This window comes from Thermobia domestica, chromosome 3 (genome assembly GCF_964235325.1).
Source record: "Thermobia domestica chromosome 3, izTheDome1.hap1.1, whole genome shotgun sequence".
Classification (NCBI taxonomy): domain Eukaryota; kingdom Metazoa; phylum Arthropoda; class Insecta; order Zygentoma; family Lepismatidae; genus Thermobia; species Thermobia domestica.
The window spans coordinates 176,652,971-176,680,315 of record NC_137456.1 but is presented as its reverse complement, the minus strand read 5'-3'; the positions used below and the strand labels follow the sequence as shown (position 1 = coordinate 176,680,315).

At 35.4% G+C, this 27,345-nt stretch overlaps 3 protein-coding genes across 3 annotated transcripts in view; 2 read left to right on the top strand and 1 right to left on the bottom strand.

The window, feature by feature from the left end:
* The window catches only part of LOC145680880 (methyl farnesoate epoxidase-like), a 190,426-nt gene extending 178,174 nt beyond the window's left edge, over positions 1–12,252 (bottom strand). Inside the window, exon 1 of the mRNA XM_081752028.1 lies at positions 12,135–12,252. The gene's annotated coding sequence lies outside the window, so the exon portion shown is untranslated. The remainder of the gene's footprint in view (positions 1–12,134) is intronic.
* On the top strand, positions 279–758 carry LOC145682032 (ARL14 effector protein-like). Its single transcript, XM_081753633.1, has one exon. The coding sequence runs from the start codon at positions 279–281 to the stop codon at positions 756–758; it is 480 nt and encodes a 159-aa protein (XP_081609759.1).
* LOC145680879 (uncharacterized) overlaps positions 12,172–27,345 on the top strand; it is a 301,071-nt gene continuing 285,897 nt past the window's right edge. The window contains exon 1 of the mRNA XM_081752026.1: positions 12,172–12,294. The gene's annotated coding sequence lies outside the window, so the exon portion shown is untranslated. The remainder of the gene's footprint in view (positions 12,295–27,345) is intronic.

Here is a 27,345-nt window from a genome sequence, read left to right as displayed (position 1 = left end):
TAAATGGACTGTTTTGTTACCCAAAAATGGCCATGTTGCCAACCTTACACCAAGTTGTAACCATAACCAATGCAAAGAGCGTGTCTAGATATAATTAGGAATGAATTTTGGTGTTGGTGACTTGTTTTGTTTTTGGATGATTGTAAGGTATATTCTATGTCAGTTCACAATATCACCTCAAACTTAATTTCTATAGTATATCTATGCAAGTAGTAATTTTATTGAATATTTGCTCTTTGTTATCAATTTGCAGTAAGAAATTTTCTCTTGCATATAATATGGCCTCATCCATTGATATTGGTCTTCCAGATTGTACTATAGGCAAAAATGAAGGCTCTGCATGCCACAGCAAAAGATTTTCTAGAAGTTGTGGGTTTAAAATGTGTGCAGACTTTACAGAAGAACAGAGACAATTATTACTTATGCGAACAGGGTATGAAGTACTATCAGATGATGCATCTATATGTCTTCACTATGAACAACTACTACTGATTAAATACGAAGACCTGCAAATCTACCGTTGCAATCCGGTCGATTACCATAATTCAACACTGTCAAAAAAATCACTACAAGTCATTGATACAAAAACAGCTGTTATGTTAGTGAAAGATATTAAACCAGGGCATAAGCTGTATGCAGGTTGTAGGAAAAGGAAACTCTCAATAGAAAAGTCAGCTGTAGAGTCAGCCAGTAATACCAACACATCTGAATTCAATTCACCTGAATCTCAAAGGAGGAAATTTAACACAAGTTTCTAAGGTCACATATCACTTAAACCATATGCGCTAAAGGTTAAATGTTTTATTCATTCTAAAGTATCTATGTTATGGTTTCTCTCTGTCAAATATCAATCTATGGCACACATCAAGTGCACACACTTTTTAGCCAACATTGTTAATTTTAACAAAAGGAACACTGACCAAAGCTCACAACTCACTATACTTTAAATTATAATATTTAACGGTTTCGGATATCTAACATGGGATTATATAAGTATCAGTTTCAGCTCAATAAGTGGTATGGTTTGGTTTACCAAAATTCACGTATTTCCCCTGTCCGTGTGTCCGTCCTTTCACGAGACAAAGAAATATCAAGAACTATTTGATGAATCACCACCAAATTCGGACAGAATATAGAGGGTGAAAAGTTAGGAATCCTGTTCGTTGACGGAGGCGTTACTCAAACAGGAAATGGTGGATATCAATCACTTCCAGTTTTAATGTTGATCGTATTGAGTAAAAACGGTAACAGATAGAGAGAGAAGAAGTTTTCAGCAATCAATTAAGCGTCCCAAGAATATATTTCACCTCCACTCTATGTAATAAAGTACGAAAGTGATACACATCTACTACCACTTTCGGTTTCAATACTAAGTGAAAATATATAACATTATAGCCTACAAACCAAATTAATTCACACGGCCGGGTTCGATTCCCGGTGAGAACACTCGAAAACGTGTAAAGCTTTATCGGGCCGGCCATCCTGAATGAGCTTTTCCTCATTCACACAGGGCAAATGTCAGACCTTACATATAGGTCCCAGGCCGCTTCCTTGCTTTTCCAATCCTTTCTTAATTTTCTTTCCTCGAATAGTGTGATCGCCGAAGGACATCATCATTCATAAGTGACGGGCTAACATGGCCATAAATGCCTAAAGCCCAGAAATCTAACTCATGATCCTAACACTAATTCACATGGTGTATTCCTACTGTTTTTCATCCTTCGAATTTCATTAATAGTAATACTGGCCTTTAGTTGTGATCACAACGCTTAAGTAAAACTTTCTATGGTAATCTATTTTGGACTGAAGAAAAAATGAAAGAAAGAAACGTGAAGTTAGTTTTTATTGCTTAAAAGTTGATCCTTTTAAAAGAAATCCAGCTGGTAACATAGTAAATGCACCGCAAAACATCCAACCCAAAAACAAACTCAATTATCGCTTAATCAGTAGCATCAGAGTCAGCGCCCGGGGCGAAGTAAAATTTGGCACCCCTTTACACTCACCACACCAAGCTTTTCCTTCCTATTCTCCCCCTTTTTTTGCATATAAGAGAAGAAAGTTTTATTGTTATACTATGTTGATTTTTTTTATCAAGCTGTTTGAACAGACCATTGCAACAGCCAAAAGCAATTATTATGTATTCTTTTACAAATAAGAGCTGATTTCAAGAGTCGTATCTTGGACGTTTTGTTAAACTTGCCAAAAATACCTTTGGTTGATATACAGATCCACTTAGAGGTCAGTTAATGGAAATTTACTACGCCTATTTGTAACGTTTCATACTATCGATAAGAAATGAAATTTCAATACATTAGAAACTTTGTGCTTTTAAAGTGTTCGAAATGGGTGACAGCATTAATTTCCAGTAATAATTGTAAACTTTACTAATTTCATTCTGTATATGATTACACAAATAGCATTTTAATTTTGATTCTTTTAATATGCCCCAACAGAAGATAAGGAGGACAATATAAAAGACACTTTTTAAGAAGTATCACGGGTATTCGACCAAGTTCCCAATACCATTAGAGGATTACAATGCGAAGTCAGGGAGACAGGATATTTTCAAACCGGTTATAGAGAAAGAATGTCTGCATAAGGAAAGTAATGACAAGGCGTTAGTTTCGTGAACTTTGGAACATCAAAAAAACCTTATAGTGAAGAGTACAAAATTCCCACATTGTGATGTTCATAAATACACATGAACCTCGCCAGATGGAAGAACACACAATCAAGTTGATCACGTTTTGTAGATAGAAGAAGACAGTCTAGCATAATTGATGTTCGCTCGTTCAGAGTACAACAGTATGTTGTATATTTTACTTATTATTTCACTTGTAAATTATTATTTATCTGTAATTTTGGGCCATGATGTATTTTAAATATGTACTAGGCTGATTCTGTTATTAGAAGAAAAGAAAGAAAAAGAAATAATATGGTTATAATGTTAATTTCAAGGATGTTATAAATAGAGGATCTGCACATATGTATCTTCATCCTATTAAATCGATGAAACCAAAAAACAACCGAGCATCGGCACGTCTGATTTGCTACTTTCGTTTCCTCCATCGTCTGATTGGCTACTTTTGTTTCCGCCATAACTGTTGGCTCAAAACATTGCGATCCTATTGGGCGGAGTGGACAGGATAGGGGTGGCGAAACTGTGACGAATGGCTTCAAGATTTTGTTGTAAGGGCAGATCCTCTATTTTATAAGATCCTTGGTTAATTTATAAAGATTTTCAAATGTTGTTATGTAATCTAATCTCGAGGTCGTCGTCATGACAACATATAATAAATAGATAGAATTTCTCAGTTAATTAAACAGACATCTTGAAAAAGTGTGTTGTAAATAATCTGTACGCATCTCTTATATAATTAATAAACCAAGTGTATAAAAGGTAATTGGTGTGTTTTAATGGCTCAATAATTGCTAAAAGAACCGTTATAAGAGGACCCGACTACGGCACTGATCACTACCTGGTAGCAGTGATAACAAGAGAGAGAGATTATCAGCGAATAAAGAGAATATTCAACATCTTAAAACGGAGAGGTTTAGTTTAAAGAAATTAGAGGGGAGCAAGGAGAGAGGGAAATATCAGATAAAAGTGTAATAAATTTGTTTTTTAGAAGGTTTTGAGAGCATTAATATTGAGGATACTTGGTTTCAAATTAGGAATAGCATTAAAATTTCAGCAAGAGAAAAATTGCAGCATGCGGAAATACATAGGAACAAATCATGGTTCGACCAGGAATGCACCAAACTAATAGAGAAGGGAAAATAGGCGAAACTGCGTTGCCTACAAAATCTAAACGATATAACTATACTAAATTTCGTTGACATCAGACGAGAAACTTCCAAAACGTTTGGAAGAGAGAAACGCGATTTTTTGAAAGTTTAAATTAATGAACTTGAAGATAATAGTAAAAGAAAAAAAAAGAGACATATTCAAGGGCATCAACGAATTTAAGAAAGAGTATCAACCTTGCGCGTACATATTAAAGAGAGACGATGGAACAATTCTTACTGATACAGATATTGATGTGAGGTGGAAAATTTTCCGCGATATTTTTCCGGAAAATTTTTCGTTCTAAAAAATATAAGTAACCAAGTAACAATTCCTCAGCAATTGTAAAATTGGTTGAATTCAAGTACAGAAATGTAAAAAAGTGAAATATCGTTTAAAGAATCTGAAAATTTTCATGGCTCAGACAATTTTCAGTAGTATGTAGGAACAAGTTAAACAATTTTTCATGAATTGAAATGTTTTCTGTCTTATATGGAAAAATTGAAGAACTTTTTATGAGTCAGAAAATTTTCATTTCGAAGCAAAAAGTAAAACAACTTTTTGTGAATCGGAAAGTTTTATTGCTCTGTAGAAACAAGTGAAAGGAATTTTCATAGATCGGAAAATTTTCATGACGATGTAGAAACATGTGAAAAAAACTTTTCATAAGCCGGACAATTTTGGATATTATGTATAGTGATGTTAGGTGGAAAATGTTCCACTATATTTAACTGCACATTCAGCTACAAAATTGAATTTCTGTAGAGGAAAGTTAGTCAGCAACAAATTTTAATTTTCCAATTAGTTTTCGGGAACCGGAAAATTTTCTAATATTTCAAGTTGGAAAGTAAACTTTTACACAGTGTTTCTCTCTCTCTCTTCATCTGCGAGCTCCTTCGTTGCTAAGCGGTTAGCATACGTGCCTTTGGCATGGAAGACCTGGCTTCGATTCTCAGCGGGAGCTCATGTAGTTCGGATTTCACGTTAATCAGTTGGTCCCGTCTTATATAGTCTCGCTGATGAAATGGACGTTAAACTCAAAATCAACTCAATTCAACTCTTCTCTCTCTCTCTCTCTCTCTCTCTCTCTCTCTCTCTCTCTCTCTGTGTGTGTGTGTGTGTGTGTGTGTCTGTGTGTGTGTGTGCGTATGCAAAGTGCAGAGAACATGAGTTCGTAGAGTACAAATATCCAATTTTATTATTTAAAATTTCAATTTATTAAAAGTCATGAATATTTTCCGATTCATGAAAACATACTCCACTTATTCCTACATCGTTGTTTAGCCGTAGAATTTATTGGTAATAAATATAGTCTTAAAAAGTTTCATGAAGTGAAAATCTAACGATTCTTCATTTCAAGGTTGTTTCAAAAACTTCAATGCGTTCTTCCCTCAGAATCCACCTTTGATCTTACAATATTAGATTTTGTCAGTTTAATACGCATAAGACGGTTTTCTCATAGCTTTACTACTTTTATAGATTTACATTCTGCAACATTTATAAATAAGTAGATATAATAGAGAGAGAGAGAGAGAGAAACACTATGTAAATTTTTACTTCCCAACTTGAAATATTAGAAAATTTTCTGGTTCCCGAAAGCTAATTGGAAAATTATAATTTGTGCTGTCTAATTTTCCTCTACAGGAATATACATCTCAATGTGCAGTTAAATATAGTGGAAAATTTTCTACCTAACATCACTATACATAATATCCAAAACTGTCCGGATTATGAAGTTTTTTACTTGTTTCTACATCGTGATGAAAATTTTCCGATTCATCAAAATTCCTTACATTTGTTTCTACAGAGCAATAAAACTTTCGGATTCACAAAAAGTTGTTTTACTTTTTGCTACAAAGTGATGAAAATTTTCCGACTCATAAAAAGTTCTTCAATTTTTCCATACAAGACACAAAATATTTCGATTTATGAAATATTGTTTCACTTGTTCCTACATAGTACTGAAAATTGTCTGAGCCGTGAAAATTTTCAGATTCTTTAAACGATCTTTCTATTTTTAACATTTCTATACATAAATTCAATCAATTTTATTAATACTGAGGAATTGTTACTTGATTACTGATACTTGTGAAGAACTGAAAATTTTCCGGAAAATTATAGAAGAAAATTTTCCACCTCACATCACGGCTATACAACGATGTAGGAATAAGTGGAGTATGTTTTTATGAATCGGAAAATTTTCATCACTGGATACAGATAACATCTTGAATAGATGTAAAGATTTCTTTGACGATTTGCTTAACACGCAGCCAAAAGCTAATGTTCATCGGGAAAGGGTAATGCACAGCAGAACCTTAAATTTCAGAGCCTAACCGAACAGAAGTAGAAATTGCTAGAAAGAAATTAAAGAAACACAAATCTCCGGGTGTAGACGAAATTCCGGCTGAGTTAATTTTAGCTAGAGAGGAAAATTGTGGAACAAAATACAGAAACTCACTCTCCTTATCTGCAACAAGGAGGAATTACCACAAGAGTGGAAAGAATGAATCATTGTTCTAATTGATAAGAAAAGTGACAAAGCGGATTGTAATAATTATCGAGGCATTTCACTTGTGTCAACATCCTATAAAATCCTCTCAAACATTTTATTAGCAAGATTGACCCCATAAACGGATGAAATTATTATAGAATATCAGTGTGGATTTAGAATAAATAAATCAACTATGGACCAGATATTTACTTTTGACAAATACTCGAAAAGAAATTAGAATACAATACCCCGGTACATCAATTATTTATTGATTTTAGAAAGGCTTACAATTCTATTAGGAGATAAATATTATACAACATTCATGCAAAATTTGGAATACCGAAAAAGCTAGTTAGATTAATTATTATATGTTTAAATAAATCCCAAAGTAATATTCGACTAGGAAAATTCTTGTCCACGAGCTTTCTCGTCGCGAATGGCCTGAAACAAGGGGATGCGTTATCGACATTATTATGCAACTTTATTCTGGAGTATGCTATAAGGAAAATCAAAGATAGCAACCAGGCTAGAGCTAAATGGTATTCACCAGGTTATGGCGTATGCTGGTGTAAATCTGATAGGAGTTGATAGGAAAACAATAGAAAGAAATGCAGAGACATTATTAAATGCTTGCAGGTTTAGAAGTAAATGCAGAAAAAACTAAATACATGGAAGTTCACTGGGATTGTAATACTACAAATTATGGATGAATCAAAGTATCAAATAATATTATCCTTAAAGTGGATACTTTCAAGTATCTAGGATCAATATTAACAGACCAAAATCATATGCACGAAGAAATTAAACGTCGACTGAAAGTAGGGAATTCGTGTTATTATTCAGTTCAAAATCTTTTGTTGTCGCAAGTTCTGTCGAGGAATTTGATGCTCAAAATAGATAGAAGAAACATCTGCATTGGTGCGAAACATAGTCACTTACTTTAAGGGAAGAACGCAAACTGAAAATCTTTTGAGATAAAATTCTGAGACGAATATTCGGACCCAAGAGGAATGGCAATCGAGAATGGCGGAAACTTCATAACGAGGAACTGCATAATTTACACCTTTTATCAAACATTGTTAGTCATCAAATCTAGGTGGCTCAGGGGGCAGGTCTTGTAGCGAGAATGAGAAAGTAGGGACGCTTTCGGAGTTATGACTGGAAATAAAATCGGAAAACGTCCATTAGGAAGGCCTAGACACAGACGGAAGAACAATATTAAGCTGAATCTCACAGAAATAGGAATACAAAGTAGAAACTGGATTCAGTTGGGTAAGGACAAAAGTCATATTTATTTTATGAATACGGCATTGAACTTCAAGTTTCTATAGGTCATAGAGTTAGTTGGTTAGTTCTTTTACGGTAAAAAAGGAAAAAATGAAATATAACGGAAATTCAGAAGGTTTATATTTTGTTTGTATGTAGGTAGACAAAAAAGAGCACAACTGATACGTATGCACAGGAAACATATCCTGCCGATATAACTAGTTGATGGAGAAATGATCCCAATAAATTCCTTTGAATTGGAAGCATTTCATATGTCAATGGAATAAAAAAAATGGTAGGTATTAGTCTTTGAAAAAGACGAAATTCGTTGGGTTAAGTTCTGATCCTTTTAGCTCCTACTCTACGATTTCGAATATGTTATGGTAGTTATTAGACATTGAAAAAGACGAAATTCGTTGGGTTAAGTTCTAACCCTTTTAGCTTCTACTCTACGATTTCGAATATGTTATTATTCCCCTTGTTTACCTTTATCTTTAATATTCCCGCGTAAACAGTAGCTTGCTTGTGACTCTTCACTTCTTTCGTTTTCATACCTTCATTCTCACCATCGTGATTAATCCGATTGGATAGAAAAACGTGGTTAACTAAGCAAACTCATCACCATCACAACGCTAAACGCGTGTTTCAGGCTTTGATTGTTTCCGATTTTAAAAACGCTCCTGCAGTGCCGTGCCGTCGAAAATCAGCGCCCGGGGCGAGAGTATACGACGGTACCCCCATACATATATTCCAAGTATTTTTTCCTTTCCTTTGCCTTTTTTTCTCCCAATTTTTTCGCCCCCTTACTTCGGCGCCCGGGACCGTCGCTCCCCCCACGGCACGGCCCTGCGCTCCTGCGTACACTATAAGTCATTACTCGACATCTTGTATATCATATCATCATTAACAAATCGTATATAATAATTTTCTTTAAATAATAAATAAAAACTTGTTGAAAATTTTGGGTTGCGAGCGGAGCGAACAAGAAAATTTTTAAGAAGCGTATTTCTTTGCAAACTGACAATATTGATTTAATAGGGCGCCAATTCTTTTACAGACGCTGCGTCGTTTAAATTTTTACTACATCTTTTCTTTCTTCTTGCTCGTTCGGTGTCCCCTTGCTATGGGGCCCGCCCCGCTCGCCCCTCCCCCTAGCTACGGCTCAGAGCAACATTTTCTTTCTTTTTTTAACACTCATGAAAGAGTACTATTCCAATTTAGTTCCAGATGAGATGCGGATGAATTGGATTCGCAAAGAATATATATACTTTTCACAATTTATTTGTTCATTCAAATAGAATATATATTTAATAGCATTTTATTTGTTTTTGTCAATAGTAAGTGTATGAAGTGTTAAGTTCGTTCAGATTACTAGTGTGTGCAGGTTTTCCATTTTCGGAAGAGGAATGCATAATACATAGTTGAACTTTATCACATCCTTTACCATATCAAATTCTTTATCATAATGTGCTAAGAACAAATGGATCACCAAAGACGTAAAATGTAATCTGAGCACGGAAATATTTAGAATATTTTGACAATCTATTAATTTTATTCTTATAGTATAACTTTCAAGAAAACATCAATATACCTAACAAAAAGTAATATCGTACAAATTGGAGTTCATAAAAGATTTTTGCACAAATAGAGACATTACATCTTCGTATTTAAAAGTTACAAGATTTTTCTTCAGTGCTGAAGTTTATTTAAATAATGGACAGTACTCGTAAAACCGTTCCTTTTCTTTCTTAATCTCTTTTGTTTCTACAATAGCAACCAAGAAAATTCTTGAAATGTTCATCATTGTAGTGCTGTAGGCATGCGGTAGTCAATAAAAGATCTATATTATCAAGAAAATATTAGTAATTTTCACCTAAATGTACGCAACGAGCTGCAAACGTCCAAAAAGATTGTCGACGACTTAACTGTTTGTAATATTTAAAGCCAAATCTCAATAAATAAAGAGTAAAGCTAGTCAATTCAGGCTATTTTCACTTGTTGTGTTCCTTAAATGCGTTTATATTAATTTCTGCTTTGCAAAGTTTCGTTCAACCGAAACTATAGAGACAAGAAGCACTACCAGTATTTTAAGTATTGTTATTATATTCAGGAAAAGGTTTTCCTCTCATTCGTCTAATGCGATGAGAGCACTTCCAGGTTTTCCTTGAGCTCCACTCCACTTTCGTTTCCACGATTCCCTGGGGCCGCGGTGGCTCAGTAGTAGTGGGTTCACTCTGGTGCATGGAGTCCCTGGTTCGATCCCAGCTCGTGCCAAGTAGACTTAGTTGTGGACAAATACCAGGTGCGTTGGTTTTCCCCTGGTTCTCCCGTTTCCTTCCACTTTATTCATTCCACCAATGTATTCATTTCTTATCATCATCGTCTCCTTTGGCCTAGCCGTTGAACGTAAAACTGAAAGATTTCATTTCACTTTTTTCCACACTTCCCATTGTCCTCAAAAGAGCTCATCGTGAGAACCAATCAAATCGCTCTGTAGAATTCGAATGCAAGTTGAACACCATCTAATAGAACGTTACACTTAGTTGGAATCAGGTACTGGAGAGATGGTGCGCCAAAGTAATGAGGAAATCTTGTCATCTAAACATGGAATAGAAGCTGTACATGGTAGCATGTTTCCACTCCTGTGTTCTAACAGTTTATGAAACTCAAAATCAACATTTTGTGCCAAATCATGTACAATAGAAGTTTGTTTGTAAGTTTTGTTTTAATGCATACATAAATTCCTTTCGCTTGAACGATATTTAAAAAATTGTAAAGTTATTCCCAACAATTTTGAAGTGACAATCAGATTCCGTGTTCGTATGCTATTTAAAAATCAGTAATACTTTTTAAAAATATTCACCAGATAGTTGGCTGATACTCAAGAGCTGCAACAGTTGGAATAAGCATTTCATCCAAATGTAACACAGTGCTATGCCTACCGCACCATTTCGTTTCAGAAAAGAAAGAACAAAATAAGTTAGCGATAGGGAAGTAAGAGTACCTAGCAAGGAAGTTATTTCTACCTTACTATTGAGTATTTTTTTTTAAAGGAATTTTTCCTCATGCATCCATGAATTTGAACCCTGTAGACAAGAGTTGGACTCAAGCAAGACATAATGTGCCTTATGCAGAGTCGTTCTGACGCATGATTAGTGCCATACTAAAGAGTTCGACTAACATATGGTTCTTGCAGTAGTCAGACCTTTATTGTGACGCTAATCATACGTCAAAACAACTCTGCATAAGGCCCAATGATTTTGGTATGTTGCTAAATATAAGCTCATACAGGACAGCTTCAGTATTGAAGATGAATATTGTATTTCCATCGCATGATGGGAAAAACATAGTCCTTCAGTAGTACAACGATAATCCAGTATCTAGAGCCAGGGATACCCATAAACGATGGGAAACATAGTACTTCAGTAATACGGTGATAACCCCTAGTACCTAGAGCCAAGGATGCCCATCATCTCCACGACTTGGACGTAATAACTCAAATTTACGATTTAGTCCCCAAATTCACCACTCTACTCAAATTTACCATTTTAACCCCCAAATGTGTCTTTCTTCTCCAGTATGGTGGTGCCATTTTCAATGAATAATTATACTCCTTCCGAACATTCTCATGGGCGCAACCTGAGCCCTAAAACTTGTCTTTGAACACTTCTGTCTCGAGCAGGTATGTGAAAGTTGAAACAGGGGGTGGGCCAGTCACAGGACTTACTGGAGTTGAGGACCGTATGAGACAATGTATAACATTTTCATAACTATCGAATGGCCATATTTAATAGAGAAACTCGTTCATTGTACGCTAACATCACAGTAGCATAGAAACTGTTATAACGATAACCAAATATTTATTTACTAAAGAAAGGCAGAAAAGATCTATTTATGTATAATTTTAGTGGGAAATTTGATTCTTCATGTTCTGAACTAATCTCTTAATTTTCGGTGATACACTAGATGTTCCAATGCGAATGATATTTTCCAAGGTGGACATCAGTTATAAAGAAACATTTTCAATTCAGTTTAAGGTTATGTAAGAAGTATATTTTCAATTAGGGATCAGACGGGCTGGATGAAGGGTTTAGTGGGCCCGAACTGGCTCGGGAGCTGTCTGTTGCACATGGCTGGCCTACAGCCTCAACTTTGATGTTACGACTTTAAGAATTTGTGGTGGAAATATACTCCTAGTGACAGCGTTTCTTGAGGTATTCCACTCTCCTTTAAGGTATAGTCCACGCGTTTAACTAAGTATTTACTTTTAACATGTCTAGTCAGTGAGTTTTAAATTGAACATCACTGCACTGAAAACGGTGATGGAAGGGCATGTGGTTTCTGATGACGAGTTAAGCTGCGGATGTATCTCGTATTCACGTTAAACTCCAAGCAAACAATAAACAAACAATGGAATGTTACAAACATTGATAAAATAACACATTTTAGTGTCTGATAATTCTGCACTAGCTATGAGAGAAAATCATTCAGCAAGCTGAAGGAACATGAAATAAACGTCAAAATGAACCTAACAATTGATTGATCAAATACACTCTGAAACGGAGGTATCTGATACTACAAAACACTCACCTTTGTGTTCCTTTCCAGCTGGCCAAATAGCTTCGTGGTTTGAATATGCAGTGCTAATAGAAGAGGAGACAATCCAATGCTCTTCAGAGTTATGTAAGCAAACTGTTTTACAGTCGTGTACAGTGTGTAAAAAGCCGCTGCATTTCAAGGTTGTGAAGAGGTGGGTAATGTTTCAATTGTTTTTTGTCTTTTTTCTTTACTCACTTTTTTTTCCTTATTTGTTTCAAATGACAGAAGCATCTAATTGTCATGTAATGATGTCTCAACGTCATAAGAACGCATGCTAAGTTACTTAATTATATTCGTATATTATATTTAAAAAAAAAAAAAATCTCACGCCAAATTGTTAGGTTTACCGATTCTTTCTTCCTTTCCTTTTAAAGAAAGGTCATTACAAGAAAAGATTGTGAGTGCAAGTCACAACAAATGTATGAATTTATTTAAAGCAATGGGTATTAAGTAAATTCTTATTACAGTCTGCCTAATTTAGTGGAAATTACAACGATTACATAGACTAACGTTTTTCATTCACTTAATGTTTTGCTGTTTACTATTCATGATAGTAATTCTGGTAATGACTGATGATAATGTGACTATTATATGAAACCATTTATATGAAATGAAAAATTAAATCTTTCAGTTTTACGTCCCACGCTTATGTCGGCTAGGCTAAAGGAGACGGTGATGATGAGAAACGAATGCAATGGTGGAATTAGTAAAGTGGGAGGAAACGGAAAAACCCCAAGAAAGTTCACGAACACGGTGTTTGTCCACCACAACGCCCACTGGGTTCGAGCTGGGAACGAACCAGGGACCCCACGTACCAGAGATGAACTATACATATTACAGTAGACTTCCGATAATCCGTCACGTTGAGGACTTGGTCAATTCCAAATTACCGAAAATGCCGGATTATCAAGCAGTGCCTATCGTAGCGCGATCGCTAAATGCTAAGTCGTAGAGTATACACAGCTTTAATATAATGTTTGGTAGCAGATATATTGTTTACTAGGAACAATGGGATAATGATTCCAATTCAACTACAGCCAAAAGTTAATTTTAATCCTATATTTTAAAGAATAGAGAATTACCTCTGTTGTAGGACTACAATAAATCTATATATATATAAGAGAACGTACAAAATCCTTTGTCCGCTCATCACGCTAATACGGCTGAACCAATTTTTTTCATTTTTGGGGGGTTATTAGGATTTGGACCCTAGATGGTTTTTATCATATCACTTTAATTTTTAATTACCAGTGTCTTGAGATAATTGACCATTCAAGTGTCCATAACGTACAAATCCTTTGTTATTAGTTCATCATAGGTAAAAATAAACGTATTTATATGCAACCCGCATGACCGTGTCACTCGGCGGGTTAACATAAATGACAGGCGATATACAGCGGAAAATAGCTTGAATCTTCTGTTTAAAATTTTTTAATTGATTTGCTTATTTTTACAGACACTTTTACAATATGCCAGCACCGGGATGACCGCAGCGAAGCGGGGCGGGTTAACATAAATGACAGGCGATATAATGTTAAGATTTACTGCAATCTTCTATGGTTTTTATCATATCACTTGAAAGCGAAAAAGTAAAAATTATCTAAGTAACAAAGTTTATTGCGTTCCGGGGTGACCGCAGCGAAGCGGGGTGAACGCTGCTAGTAGGATAAAAATATAAAACTCTACCATGCCGGTGCCAGCTCATTGGGCGTTTCGAACTGTTGGATGCTGAACTAACGGAAGAGTACCGTATTTGTAACAGTCTTCAATTCAACGTAGATTGTGTATAAGAATTATATTTCCAACATGTATGGATTAGACGCCTGTTGCTCTTTTTCAGTGTACTTTCTTATTTTTTCCTACTCTTGAAGTAATGAAAATCGTGGCCGAATGGCTAACGCGTGTGCTTTCTGTTCACTTGTTTATGGGTTTAATTCTCGTTGGAGTACTTGTTTCGGATACAACATCCGACAAATTGGTAGGGTGGACGTTAATTCCAATCGTATATGTCCAGATGATTCTGTTAAAAATAAATAAAATACATTACTACCAAAATAATATAAACACACGTTATTACACTTGTAAGCATGTCTGTCTTTGTATCCTGTTCAAAGATAGTTTCTTTAGCAGCTTATTCATCTGTAGTAGCAGAAGAGACTGCTAAGTCAGTACTAAGAATAAGGTAGCTAGCTTTCTTCTCCTTTAGTTTATAACTAAAGGAGAAGAAAGCTAGCTACCTTATTCTTAGTAGTAGAATACAAAACAAGGGGAAATGGAGCCTAGGTGAAGGTACTAGATTGCAAACACAGTGCACAAACTTTAGATCGAATATATTAGACAAACATCGTGGACATACAATTTAATAACTTGATGTAGTGTCATTTCAACAAAAAGAAGTCTCTAATGAATTGGGAGCCGTTTCGTAAAATTATTGTGGATAATCTTTATAGTAGCCCATATACTATCGTTACAAAAATTTTTATTAGTTATAAAAGATATTTTGATTTATCTACAAATTTTAGCATAGTTTAGATTCTCGATCATTAAGTCTTTATTATGTTACAACTTAGTTATTTAGGGCCACTAACAGCGGCAATTTTGGAAAATGTCAAACCTATAAGGAGTCTACTAAATCCATTTTTCAAAACTTCCAAACGGGTTTTACAATTGGGAGGCCTTACTTGTAAGCTTCGGAAAATCTTACTCAAGATTATTGAGCAATTCAGAGATGTAAATGCTTATCGTTTCATTCAGTCCAGCCATTTCCTGCGATATAAAGGAATCATTTAAAACCGAACTTGTCTGGTTTTATTTCTGTTGCATATTTGACTTTCTTATGCGAACAATAAATTGTCTTCAGTGGCGTATTTAGAGGCTGTCGGGCTCAAGCTCCCCCCGAAATAAATTTGTTTGTTTTTTCATTCCACGTACAACAACAATCCTTCTTACTATTTCTAAGAATGTCATTGACTTTCCATTTTCTTATGTTCTTTGTTCAGAAATAATACTGTATTTGTCAAATTTCATTCCATATAAGAACTATGTCCGTGTGTTCTTTCTTTCATCCTTTCTACTTTTCTGCTTTTTTCTTTCTTGATGTTACATTCTTTCGCTTCGCCTGTCATACTTTATCGACCGTTGTCAGTTGTGATTCAAGTCGGCCGTCATCAGTAACACTAAAACTAAGAAGAGTTGATAAGCGAAACTGGTGTTCCACACCAACTTGCGCGGGTATCAACATGACGAGACTTTAGTTATAACCAAGGAAAAATTATATCGTTTAGTTATTTTTAAAATAAGGAAATGTTTGGATTAAAGAAAATCAAAACGGGGGAATAATTAGGCCGGTAAATTAGGTAGGCAAAGAGGATGCTTCCTTTTTCTTGTATGAATAGATAGTGTTACATTCGCTCCTAAATTTTTGTATCATATCATATAGGATTTATCGGTCTGCAGTTCTTGCCATTATAACTTCAATTTATGCATAAATTAAAATATATTTTCTTCTCAAACTCAGGTGGGCAATTGCCCACTTGTATTGGGCATAGCCCCTCGAAACAAAATCCTAAATACGCCATTGGTTGTCTTCAACATTGAGAGGCAAGCAGATTTGTGGATTATTCTAGGGAAGGGGGATGAATCTCGTATTACGGTAGATGAATCTGATTTCTTAGGTGAACCTGTTGTAGAGTATATTATATATCAGGCGATGTAGATGAAGTAGTAGTACATATCAGTATTCCAAATCACTGCCGTGAACACATTCTGAAATCTGAAAACATGCATATTTATAATTGGTATGTTTCTAATTAGGCATCCACATAGATACACGTTTAAATTGTTTTATAATAGTATAATGACTTCACCAAAACTATCAAGATAGAATATCAATTATGTATGACGCAACAATACTCTTATTTGAGCAACGATAATCTCAATAGCAATACAGAAATAGTTATAGAAATCTGACGCATGTCATATACTCTTTAGTTAACAGACGAAACCTTAAAATTATGGAGAAAATATTCCAGCAATTGAATTCTTTTCTTTGCTTACGAAACATCCTCTCTCAAAAGAATAATTGGGACACGCGAAAATACGTAGGAACAAATTATGGTTCGACCAGGAATGCGTTACACTAACAGAGAAGAGAAAACAGGCAAAATTACGTTGGCTACAAAATCCGAATGAAATAACTACACAAAATTTCGTAGACATCAGGCGGGAAACTTCCAAAACTTTTAGAACAAAGAAACGCGATTTTTGAAAGCTAAAATTAAGGAATTTCAAGCTAATAGTAAAATAAAAACATTCGGGACATGTATAAGGATCAACGAATTTAAGAAAGGCTATCAACCTCGTGCTTATATATTAAAGAAAGCTGACGGAACAGTTCTCACTGCTACAGATAGCATCTTAAATAGATGGAAAGATTTCTTTGACGATTTGCTTAACACGCAGTGAAAAACTAATGTGCGTGGAGAAAAGGAGATACACACCGCAGAAATGTATATTCCAGAACCCAACCAAATAGAAGTAGAAATCGCTATAAAGAAATGAAAGAAACACAAATCTCCGGGTGTAGATGAAATTCCGGCTGAGTTAATTTTAGCTGGAGGCGAAAAATTGTGGAACAAGATACGCAAACTCATCTTCCTTATCTGGAACAAGGAAGAATTGCCACAAGAGTGGAAAGAATCAATCATTGTTCTAATCCACAAGAAAGGTGACAAAACTGACTGTAATAATTATCGAGGCATCTCTCTTCTGTCAACATCCTATAAAATCCTTTCTAGCATTCTATTAGCAAGATTGACCTCATACGAAGATGAAATTACTGGAGATTATCAATGCAGATTTAGACGAAACTGATCAACTATCGATCAGATATTTAACATTGCCAAATACTCGAAAAGAAGTGGGAATACAATATCCCGGTACATCAACTATTTATTGATTTTAGAAAGGCTTACGACTCGGTTTGGAATACTGAAAAAGCTAATTAGATTAATGAAGGCATGTTTAAATGAATCCCAAAGTAAAGTCCGGCTAGGAAATATTTTGTCCACGAGCTTTCACGTCGAGAATGGGCTGAAACAAGGAGATGCGTTGTCGCCAATATTATTCAACTTTGTCCTGGAATACGCTGTAAGGAAAATCAAAAATAGTAACCAGGGCCTAGAGTTGAACGGTGTTCACCAGGTTATGGCGTACGCTAATGAAGTAAATTTAATAGGAGATGATAGGAGAACAATAGAAAGAAATGCAGAGGTCTTATTAAACACTTGCAGGGACATGGGTTTAGAAGTAAATGCAGAGAAAACTAAACACATGGAGTGCGTCGGGACCGTAATACGACAAATTATGAATGCGTTAAAATTTTAAATAATACTTTTGATAAAGTGGATACTTTCAAATATCTAGGATCAATATTAACAAACGAAAATCATATTCACGAAGAAATTAAATGTCGACTGAAAGCAGGGAGTTCGTGTTACTATTCGGTTCAAAATCTCTTGTCGTCGCGAAATCTGTCGAGGAATTTGAAGCTTAAAATATACAAAACGATAATCATGCCTGTTGTTCTGTATGGTTGCGGAACATGGTCGCTTACTCTGAGGGAAGAACATAGACTGAAAGTATTTGAGAACCAGATCCTGAGACGAATATTCGGACCCAAGAGGAACAGAAATGGGGAACGGCGGAAACTTCATAACGAGGAACTACATAATTTATACGGTTTACCCAACATTGTTACGGTCGTCAAGTCTAGGAGGCTTAGATGGGCAGGTCATGTAGCTAGAATGGAAGGTAGTAGAAACGCTTTCAAAGTCTTGACTGGAAGACCAATCGGAAAACGACCATTAGAAAGACCAAGGCGTAGATGGGAGAACAATATTAAGATGGATCTCGCAGAGATAGGAATACAAAGTAGAAACTGGATCCAGTTGGCTAAGGATAAAAGTCAGTGGAGAGTTTTTGTGAAAGCGGCATTGAACATCTGGGTTCCATAGGCCATAGAGTTAGTTAGCTTACGAAGCATGAATAGTTGCCTAGGCTGGTACTACAAATAGATGAAATGCGCATTTACTGAAAAGATGGGTTCTACTGACATTGGATACTGTATATACTCTTCGTATGCTAGACGAGATAAGATTTTACACCAGGTTACGTCACGCACAGTCGCATGCCTTCATTTTCATTAAAAGTGGAAAAGACAGGAGAAACCAATATCATCTCACTTTCCTTTGTGGCAGTCGGACACAAGTCATCACACTTATATGCAAAAAGCAGTTTTCAAATCGAATTATTGGGAGAGCCTCAAGTTCCAATGTTGGGGGGGACACGTCTGCCCATTTCTCCGGAATTTGTGCCCGTACCTACAGCTGAGACAACTTTCCAGCATGAGAAGGGGGCCCATATCCTCCTCTGGCATTTATTGCAATTTGTGCCCAAGTAGCGGAAGTGGAATTAATACATATTGATGAGACTACTAAACGCACTACAGCACGAAGTTCAGTTTGAAATACTACAGAATACGATTCTTTTTTAAAAATGGAAAAGCCAAGAGAAATCTATTTTGTCTTGCATTCCTTTGTGACAGTCGGACACAAATCATCACACTTATCCCAAAAAACACTTTTCACGTCAGATTATTGGGGGGACAGTCCCCCCAGGTCCAAGATTGGGGGAACATGTCCCCCTCGTCCCCCCGGGATTTGCGCCAGTGCCTCACAGCATCTGACTTTCACCTAGCAATGGGACCGTGTTGCTGCCAACGAGGAAGAAATATGACAAGGTGTTTCGTCTCGACGTTTCTCCCATTGTGCGCTTGTTTCAATTTAGTCACAACCAACCCCTGTTTCCATGTTAAATTTTGCAGATGACCCCGTTGGAGATATTCACGATACGTCACTGGTGTCGCTACTATTTTTATTGCATTCTACATATATGATTTGATAGTTCAATTGTTTGTTTGACGGCTCTATGTGCATTATTAGCTAAGATAAAGGCTTGCTACGGGTAGTCAGATACAAGTCTGCAACAACGCCTCTAGCGGCTAAATGGGAAAGGATATATCAAAGTTTGTCCTCTAAAAGTTGCCTTACATTTAATGTCCTTTCGAACGATTCCAACAGTTATACCACTTTCCATTGCAAATTTTGAAGTGCCCCTCCCCCCCCCCCCCCCGTTGGAGGTATTCACGAGACGCCACTGGTCTCGCTACTATTTTTATTGCATTCTAGACATACGATTTGGTGATGCAATTTTTTGTTTGAAGGCTCTACGTGCAGTATTAGCTGCGATATAGGCCTGGTACGTTCTTATTGAATCACCCGGTATATATAAACAGTGTGTGTGCTGCGTATATATTTATAAGATAAAAAGAAAACGAAATAAGCATTCCGGAACTAAGTGGAAAATATATTCAGTAGTTTACATATTTTTGCACGTTTTTGTACTTTATATGTCTTGAAATGTAATGAAGTTGAATGTGTATATAAAAGAGAATGAGAATGTTATTACAAGAATAATACCTACGATAACATATCGACTAATTAAATAAACACATACCTTCCTTAACCTATCTAACCTAAGAATTCGGTACATACTTACCAGTTCAACGTTGAAGATCCTCGAGCGTCGATGGCAGCCTTAATTCTTCTTGCGGGAGTTGAAATCCTTTGAACTTGTAAAAGAAACAGTCATGTTAGAAAATATTAATGATAATGTTTATCCAGTTTGTGCAGTTTGTATTTACTCGTATGTTGTTGTACTTACCTGTTTTAGTTACAAGTTTTCTTACAGCATTTTACAGCATGCATTATGTAATTACTCGATTTTCGGTAAATTCATGTATATTCATAACTTTGACAATTCTTATTTGTTGTTAGCCAATTCGTGGGTGAACTGATTCGGTCTAATCTTGGAATCTTCAGAAACATTAGATTCGTAGTTTTTAAAACCGAAACGGGCTGGTGCCATCTCACGGTGCTTTCAGAAACTGCATCATGAACGGAGGGATAAGATCTATTTCTATTTGGCTCATTTGCGTTCATATTATCTCCGGAAGAAGTGACTACGAGTGGCGGCCCAACTTGTTTTCAACTTTACTCAGCTTGCCCCGAAACACTTCTTAGCCGAATCCATTGTCCATGGAAGGTGGAGCATTATAACTTGACTACGAGACTTGAATACTAGTTCCTTTATTATCGAAAAAATGTAGAGGTTCTTCATAATTTGCAAACCTGTTTGATGGTTAAATTTCCGCCATGAAATAGACAGGTCGTAAAATTCCTACTATTACCAAGGATGAAAAAACCATGTGGAAAGTTTTGATGATATTCTTAGCCTATATTTACCTAACTAAGTATAATCACTAACCAAGTGACACACTTCTTCCAATATGGATCACTTTACACTACATTCCTCCTAAGAAATTGCATTTCAAGGAAATCTACTATGAAGCACAGATTTACGTTGGGAAAATAGGAAGAAGTCACTGAGTACCAAATTTGGAGCTTCTGGATAAGGCGGAAGTTTAGCAAAGAGTTTAGTATCATTTTTTTTTTTTTTTTTTTAATAAAATGGGATGTTGCATTGTCTGCTAGAATTCTAACATTTTCTTTTCATTTCAGAAGTACCGTTAATGGGTATACTTTGGCCCTTTAAAGGCAACTTTGGACCAAAGGAAGAAAAATATTTGATTTCTTTCTACATGGTTATTATGGTTTCTATCAGTAAGAAAAGTTGTGGGTCGAAGTATTACAACATTGAGAACACATGAATATTGGCGCTAGTGATTTGTTTTCAGAACGTGGGAAGTAAAATGCTAGCAATTGTTAGCAAGTAAATATATTTATCATATTTCGAGTTCCACAACTTTTGTTCATTGCATTAAAGTGACATATCCTGAATGCACAAGTAAGTAGAATATAAAAACTTGTTCATTAACGAATATTAATAAGCTAACGCCTTAAATATTTGTTCAATTACGCACAAACTATTAAGCGTTTAATTGTGTGAGGTAACATTGGCCCAATTTGGGGGTAACATTGACCCATATTTTCTGTGTTGATAATGGGACAATATTAAAGATGAAATGGTGTACAAATGGTGCGATATAATAAGGAAGATTAACCCCACACTAGTTTCTAAAGAAGATATTAAACAATGCCTGAATTGCAAGAATTTTCTTCGTAAAACTGAGCATTATGGTACCGGTAAAGTACTCTACCGCAATGAGGAATATGGTGTTCTTATTTTCTGATGTTAAGTATTCATCCACTTCGAGAGATTTTCATTGAACGATACTTTGTTTTCCTCTAAATTGAACAAAGTGATTTCACCCCTGTGTTTGTAATATAAGCATTTTAAGTTAAGAAATTTGTAACCCCTTATAGATGTTTCGTATTCACTCAAGTAGAATACAAATATTTTCATCAGACGATATTTCTCGTTCTACTGAAAGTGAGTAAAAACATTGATAATTTCACCAATGTGTTTATAATAAGTCTGTTCTTCTCTTCTGCTTCTTCAATACAGTGCTACAATAATACTTTCGTGTATTAATTAGTCATTTTGACAAATGGGCTAAAATTACTCCAATCATGAAAAATCTTGCATGGCATCAAAAAATTGAAACTATAATCATCATTCTTGGTCACACTGAGTGTTTACTGCTTTCAAAAGAAAGCCAAAGGATTGCTTTTTAACAATGAGAAATGTCATTAAATTACCTCCCTAATCTTAGGAGATGTTAGAATGGGAATTTGGAGATTAAAAAAATGGGCCAAAGTATACCCAGTTTACGATACTCACTAAGTAACAGGGTAACTTAAAGAATACTTAGCAGTCGCGGCTAATGTTAATGTTGCAGAGTTGCGCAACGACCAAAGTATTTCAAGAAAAAAATATTATTAGCAGTAGTAATAAAGAACTAGAAAAAATACTTTCTAATACTCCCAAATACTCCCAAACAATCCGTCACACAGTTTCTAATTTATATTGCGTTGCAGCAAGCATACAATCATAAGATTTTTACAGCGCAGCAATTGGAAAGAATGTTGTCTCCTTTCCCCTATTTTAGAAGTTAAAGGCTCTGGGCGTTGTAGTGCTTCTGCAACAACGCGGCACGGTTTCCAGTGAACGAGGTTTTTCGCGCTAGATAAGATTTCTGAATTTTATTTCACTATGAGGAAGGAAATAGGAAGGAAAATAAGAAGGAAAATATGTAATAGAGTAGAAAACAAATGAAAGTAAACACATATTTACAAGTTAATTGTTAGCTTATATAGACAATGAAGGCTTCTTGTACAGCAATTTGTTAATCAAATAGTAATAAGTCAATATATATAAATCCTCACCCTTTTTGTGGATAGTATTTTAGGATATACATATTTGTTTTATAAAACAAATGTATTTTATACTCTTGATAACTTTCTAAATAAAACTGTATGATGGTAAACGCCACATTGCACTTAGTACTAATTAGCAATGCTCAGGGGCGCAGCCACGAAGGGGATCCACCGGGTCCGGACCTCCCAAAAATTTCGAAACTCAACTAAGGTTTGTAGATTTTCTTAACAAACTAAAAAGATAAATGATTGATGTAGACTAAATATTTTATTTTACGCCTCGTCATGTACTCTTTCTTTTCTTATAAAAATAATAGTTCTATCATTTTTTTTCTAGAAATGTAGGTGTCAATAATTAATTACTTATTGTCTTTTTTGGTGCAAGATAAGACAGGTTCGATATTACATAGACGTATTGGAGCCCCTAAAATACATTGGGCCCCTCCCAGCAAACATTTCTGGGTGTATAACTGGCAATGCTGTTTGTTTGGACGTTCTTTGACTTTTGGTTTCTGTTACATGCTGATCCTACATCTGGCAGGTTTCAAAGTTTGCTTTCCGGAACGTATCACATTGATAAGCATTGTTCCCTCTAGTGTTGATGTCTATTGTGTTCCTCGTGCATTGCTTACAACTAAGACGAATGATTTGGAACGTAGTTTTTATTTTACGCACGTGCGTGGGTTGGTGAATAGATGACATTCGCGATTCATATACCTCTTTTGCATCAGCTGTTTTTTTGTCAATCAGCTGTTTTGGTTTTTAGTTATTAGATTTACTTGAGTTCTGTGTGTTCTAATTCTATAAGTAACCTAGAAATATTGAATGAGTTCTATACCATGACTTCTGTAAATAACTTACAAAAAAAGCAATTTTCTCAGCTCTCCACTGAGGAAAAACTTGCAATTAAGGCTTAGACAAAACAAGCAAAGGCAATTCAGAAGTGTTCGAAAAAATCCGGTTTAAATTCAGAGCGCATCTTATAACAGTAATGTTGTTTGCCTTACATATATATTTCCACAATTTGGTTTAAATTTTTCCTAGATAAGCTGTGAATGAAGTGTGTTCAATTTACATTTTTTTATAACACTAATCTGCCACAAACTGTCCTCAGTCTACGCTGCAGAGGAATTTGGATCACTATCAGGGATTGAGTTTGCTAGAATGAATTGTTCGCAATAATCTAGAAAAATGATTTAGTGAAGCTACAAAACTTCTGCAATTAATATTAACTTTACTTTGACGTCGGCAAACGGAGACAGGCGTTTTTCCACATCGAAAAGAATTGACACTTTCAAGGAATTGAATGTTCCAAGAAAGGTTATCACCATTGGTTGTGCTTTCCATCGAAAAAGATCTGATAATGGGAATGCCAGAGTTCAATCAGCATGTATTAGACAAATTTACTCCAATCAAAGAGAGGAGAATGGAGTTACTAATTAAACAAGGTGACTAATCGGATAAAAATGTTCTGGATTATTTTTTTTATTTTTTAAAGCAGAATTTTATTTAATTTCACATGTCACATAGTATTTGCATCTAAAGTTATGCTGATTAGTCAAAGAGTCCATTTTATATCTTCTGTCTTCGATCATTTGGACTGCAACACCCGAAATCACAATCTATCGGCCGCCACTGGTACTTAGTAGGTCGTAGTAATATATAACGGTGATAATTTGGCCTCTGCGTGTGTACTCAATTATGATAATGTAGTAGTCCAAGGAAACAATGAAATGATTTTTCGACACCAATCAGTGGCGTAACTGAGGGGCCCGCAGGGCCTGCAGTGCGGAGAGGCCCGCAGGGCTTGGGGGCCCACCACAAAGCAAATGCCAAGAACTATAGGCTACAAAAAGTGAGCCGAATACGGAATATCCATTTCCCTGAACAACATTATTTACGTTAGAAAACAAAAATGTACTCTGGGTGAAAATTCACCCATTCTAACAACATCAGTTTAAAAAATCATCTTAGCACTCGAAGGTTAAGGGAAAATAATTTTTGCCTTTTTCGATGAGTATGCATTTTAATTGTAATGTTATATTCCATGAATTTATTAACCATTATCTTCTACAGGGGCATAATATAGTGGAAAGTTAATGGGCATGGGAAGGGGGCCCAAAAACAATCCTGCGGGGGGGAGACATTTTTGCGTTACGCTACTGACACCAATGCTGCATCTACTTTCCTATGATTCAATTTCTCGATTTTCTTTGAAACTACGTCTGAGGATTTATATGCACCCCCATCATTTTTTCCCGCTAAATGAGATGTGTTGATTACTATATATAACATCTTTGGACAAACCTTTTTCCCCGTTAAACGCCAATAATATTGTCGGGTTTCATAGCGCAGCAAAGGCAAAGGAAATGTGTGAAGCGCAGTAATATTATGTGAGGAAGTATCTGAAATAGAATTAAACTAAAATGTTGGTGAAAATATTAAAACATTGAAAATATATTTGTTTAACTCACAGACATCATTTATTCTATTTTCAATCGACCTTTTCATGCATTAGTCATAACCAACAAGTTGGTATCTTATCTGTTCTAAACTTCTACTCATCTAATTTATCCAACTATTAGAATCCTTATGCTGAAATTTCTTTATACCGAAATTACCGTACTACTTCTCGCTAAACCCAAATTTTATAAGAGCTCCATTATGACAATATGGTCAACATACATGACTTCGGTGCAGAAGACCCGGGTTTCGATTCTGGGTAAGACCTCATGTGGTTCGAATCCACGTTGAGCTCTAAGTGTACCTCTCATATAGCCTCGATGCTGACAACGACTCTAATTCCCAATTCAACCAACGAATCAAGAGCTAGCAGTAACGGTGTTACTTTCTTGTCATTTACGGAATAAATACTCGTAAATAAATAAAATGAACCGAAGAACATATTATGATTCTACAATTTTTTTTTTTTTTTTTTTTTGTAGTTTAATGTTTCATGATTATGACTCGAGGTTAAGGGAGACAATGATGTGATGAAAATAATCAAGAATGTGGTGGAAAAAAGAAGGTTAGAGGAAACGGGAGGCACCCGAGAAAACCCACTCACACAGAGTTTGTCCACCATAAAGCTAATTTGCCGTTACCTGGGGTCTAACCAGGGGCTTCATGCACTAGAGGTGAGCGCTCTAGCATTGAGTCAGTGCGGTATCATTGATTAAACAAAGAATAATTTCACATTAATCAAGGTGCAGTGAACTTTATTTATGAAAGTATTTCAATCTGAATATTCAGCACTTAAATCAACAAATAAATTAAAAGGTTGTGCTGATATGCGATCGTCCAATACAATGAATAATAATAGTAATACTAAAAATTGAAATAGGAGCTTACGGAGGAAGAGAACAGGACTAAAGAGTTGTATGTTACAGAAGAAATATTGAGAAAACAAGGAAAAGTTGTGGAAACATCTTATCACTATAAACAGTACTAAAGTTATTAAGAAAAATTGAAATCCAAGAAACCTTGTGAGACGGTAGTACATGTGTTTTAAAAAATCCTCACGCAACAGTCCTTCGAGGCTATCGCCCGGTCGGATTGTGACATTAACACTTTTGGGGTGATGTGTGGTCAGCACATTGTCTCACCTTACTGCTATTGTTGGTTTTCCAGGTCGGAATTAGCAACTTATGTCTTTCAGGTGACTCCGCAATTGCCCTCAGGACACTGGATGTGCGCCGCATTGCTAATACCATCTGATGAATATCAATTTTCCTCTGACCAAACCTCACTCTGTTTGATTTCGCTTATCTCACGGATAGCTATATTCTAATGCTACTATGGCGCTGGTTGTGAGCCATATAGCTATTCTCAAATATTTCCCAAAACAGAGACGTCCTCCGCTCAAAAAATCATTAAAAAAATGAGAGAAGGACGTCGCTGATTTTTTTTTTTTTTTTTTTTGGTTCAAAATGATATAATACGCTTAGGTATAACATATAGTTTTCAGGGTATGAAAGTGATGGCAACATTGTCAAAAAAGCTTAAATAAACTTGTTTTTTGGCCAATTTTAGGACCCTCAATGCCAAAATTTTGAATCCAACTTAATATTTAAAGAGAGTGCTTTGAAACGCTCCTTGTAGCATATTTTTTGATACTGAACCTCGTTTTGTATTTTTTCCCAAGTTTGCCTGTTATTTATTATATAATGTAACGGGTCTTTTACAAAAGTTCAATTTTAAATCTATTTTATACACAATTGCAGTTGTGTTTTTCCAATTCTTAATTTTGGATGCAATTGAATCTTATAACTTCAAGAATCACGAACTTAGCGCTTTAATATACAAAAATAAACTTTAAGTGTTGAAAAACAATAAATAAATAAATAAATAAATAGGAGAAAAACAAGAGAAAACAACATTTGGTTTACATCTATATCAATGTATTTCGGCCATTCCACGTAAATATGAGCCTAAGGACAGAAAATTGTTTTAAATATATTTTGCTCGTTATTTATATAAAAATGACCAGAAAGGTTCAAAATTTACTATGCAGATCGATTTCTTGTTAAAACGTTTTAGTTTTTGTCTTTTTGAGCGATTAAAATTCTATGCTGTACGAAGCCAGTCGAAAGGAGAATTTACCAACTATATTGGACACCCCTAAACAACACATGATAAGCATTTGATTCAGTTGTACTGTGGTGTAGACAAGCACGTACACCATAGGAACTGAAGCTCAGAAGTTTTAAAGCTGCTAGTATATTAAGTAGTCTAATATTTGACTACTTTTGGTACCAATGTAATTATGTAACGCCCGTTATAAAAAAGATATATTTTTTCTATACAACTTTTACTAAAAGTCAGAAGTAGTCTATTTTTTGCAA

Excerpts from the sequence above, each read along its gene's own strand:
- LOC145682032 (XM_081753633.1), top strand. The coding sequence starts at position 279 with ATGGCCTCATCCATTGATATTGGTCTTCCAGATTGTACTATAGGCAAA.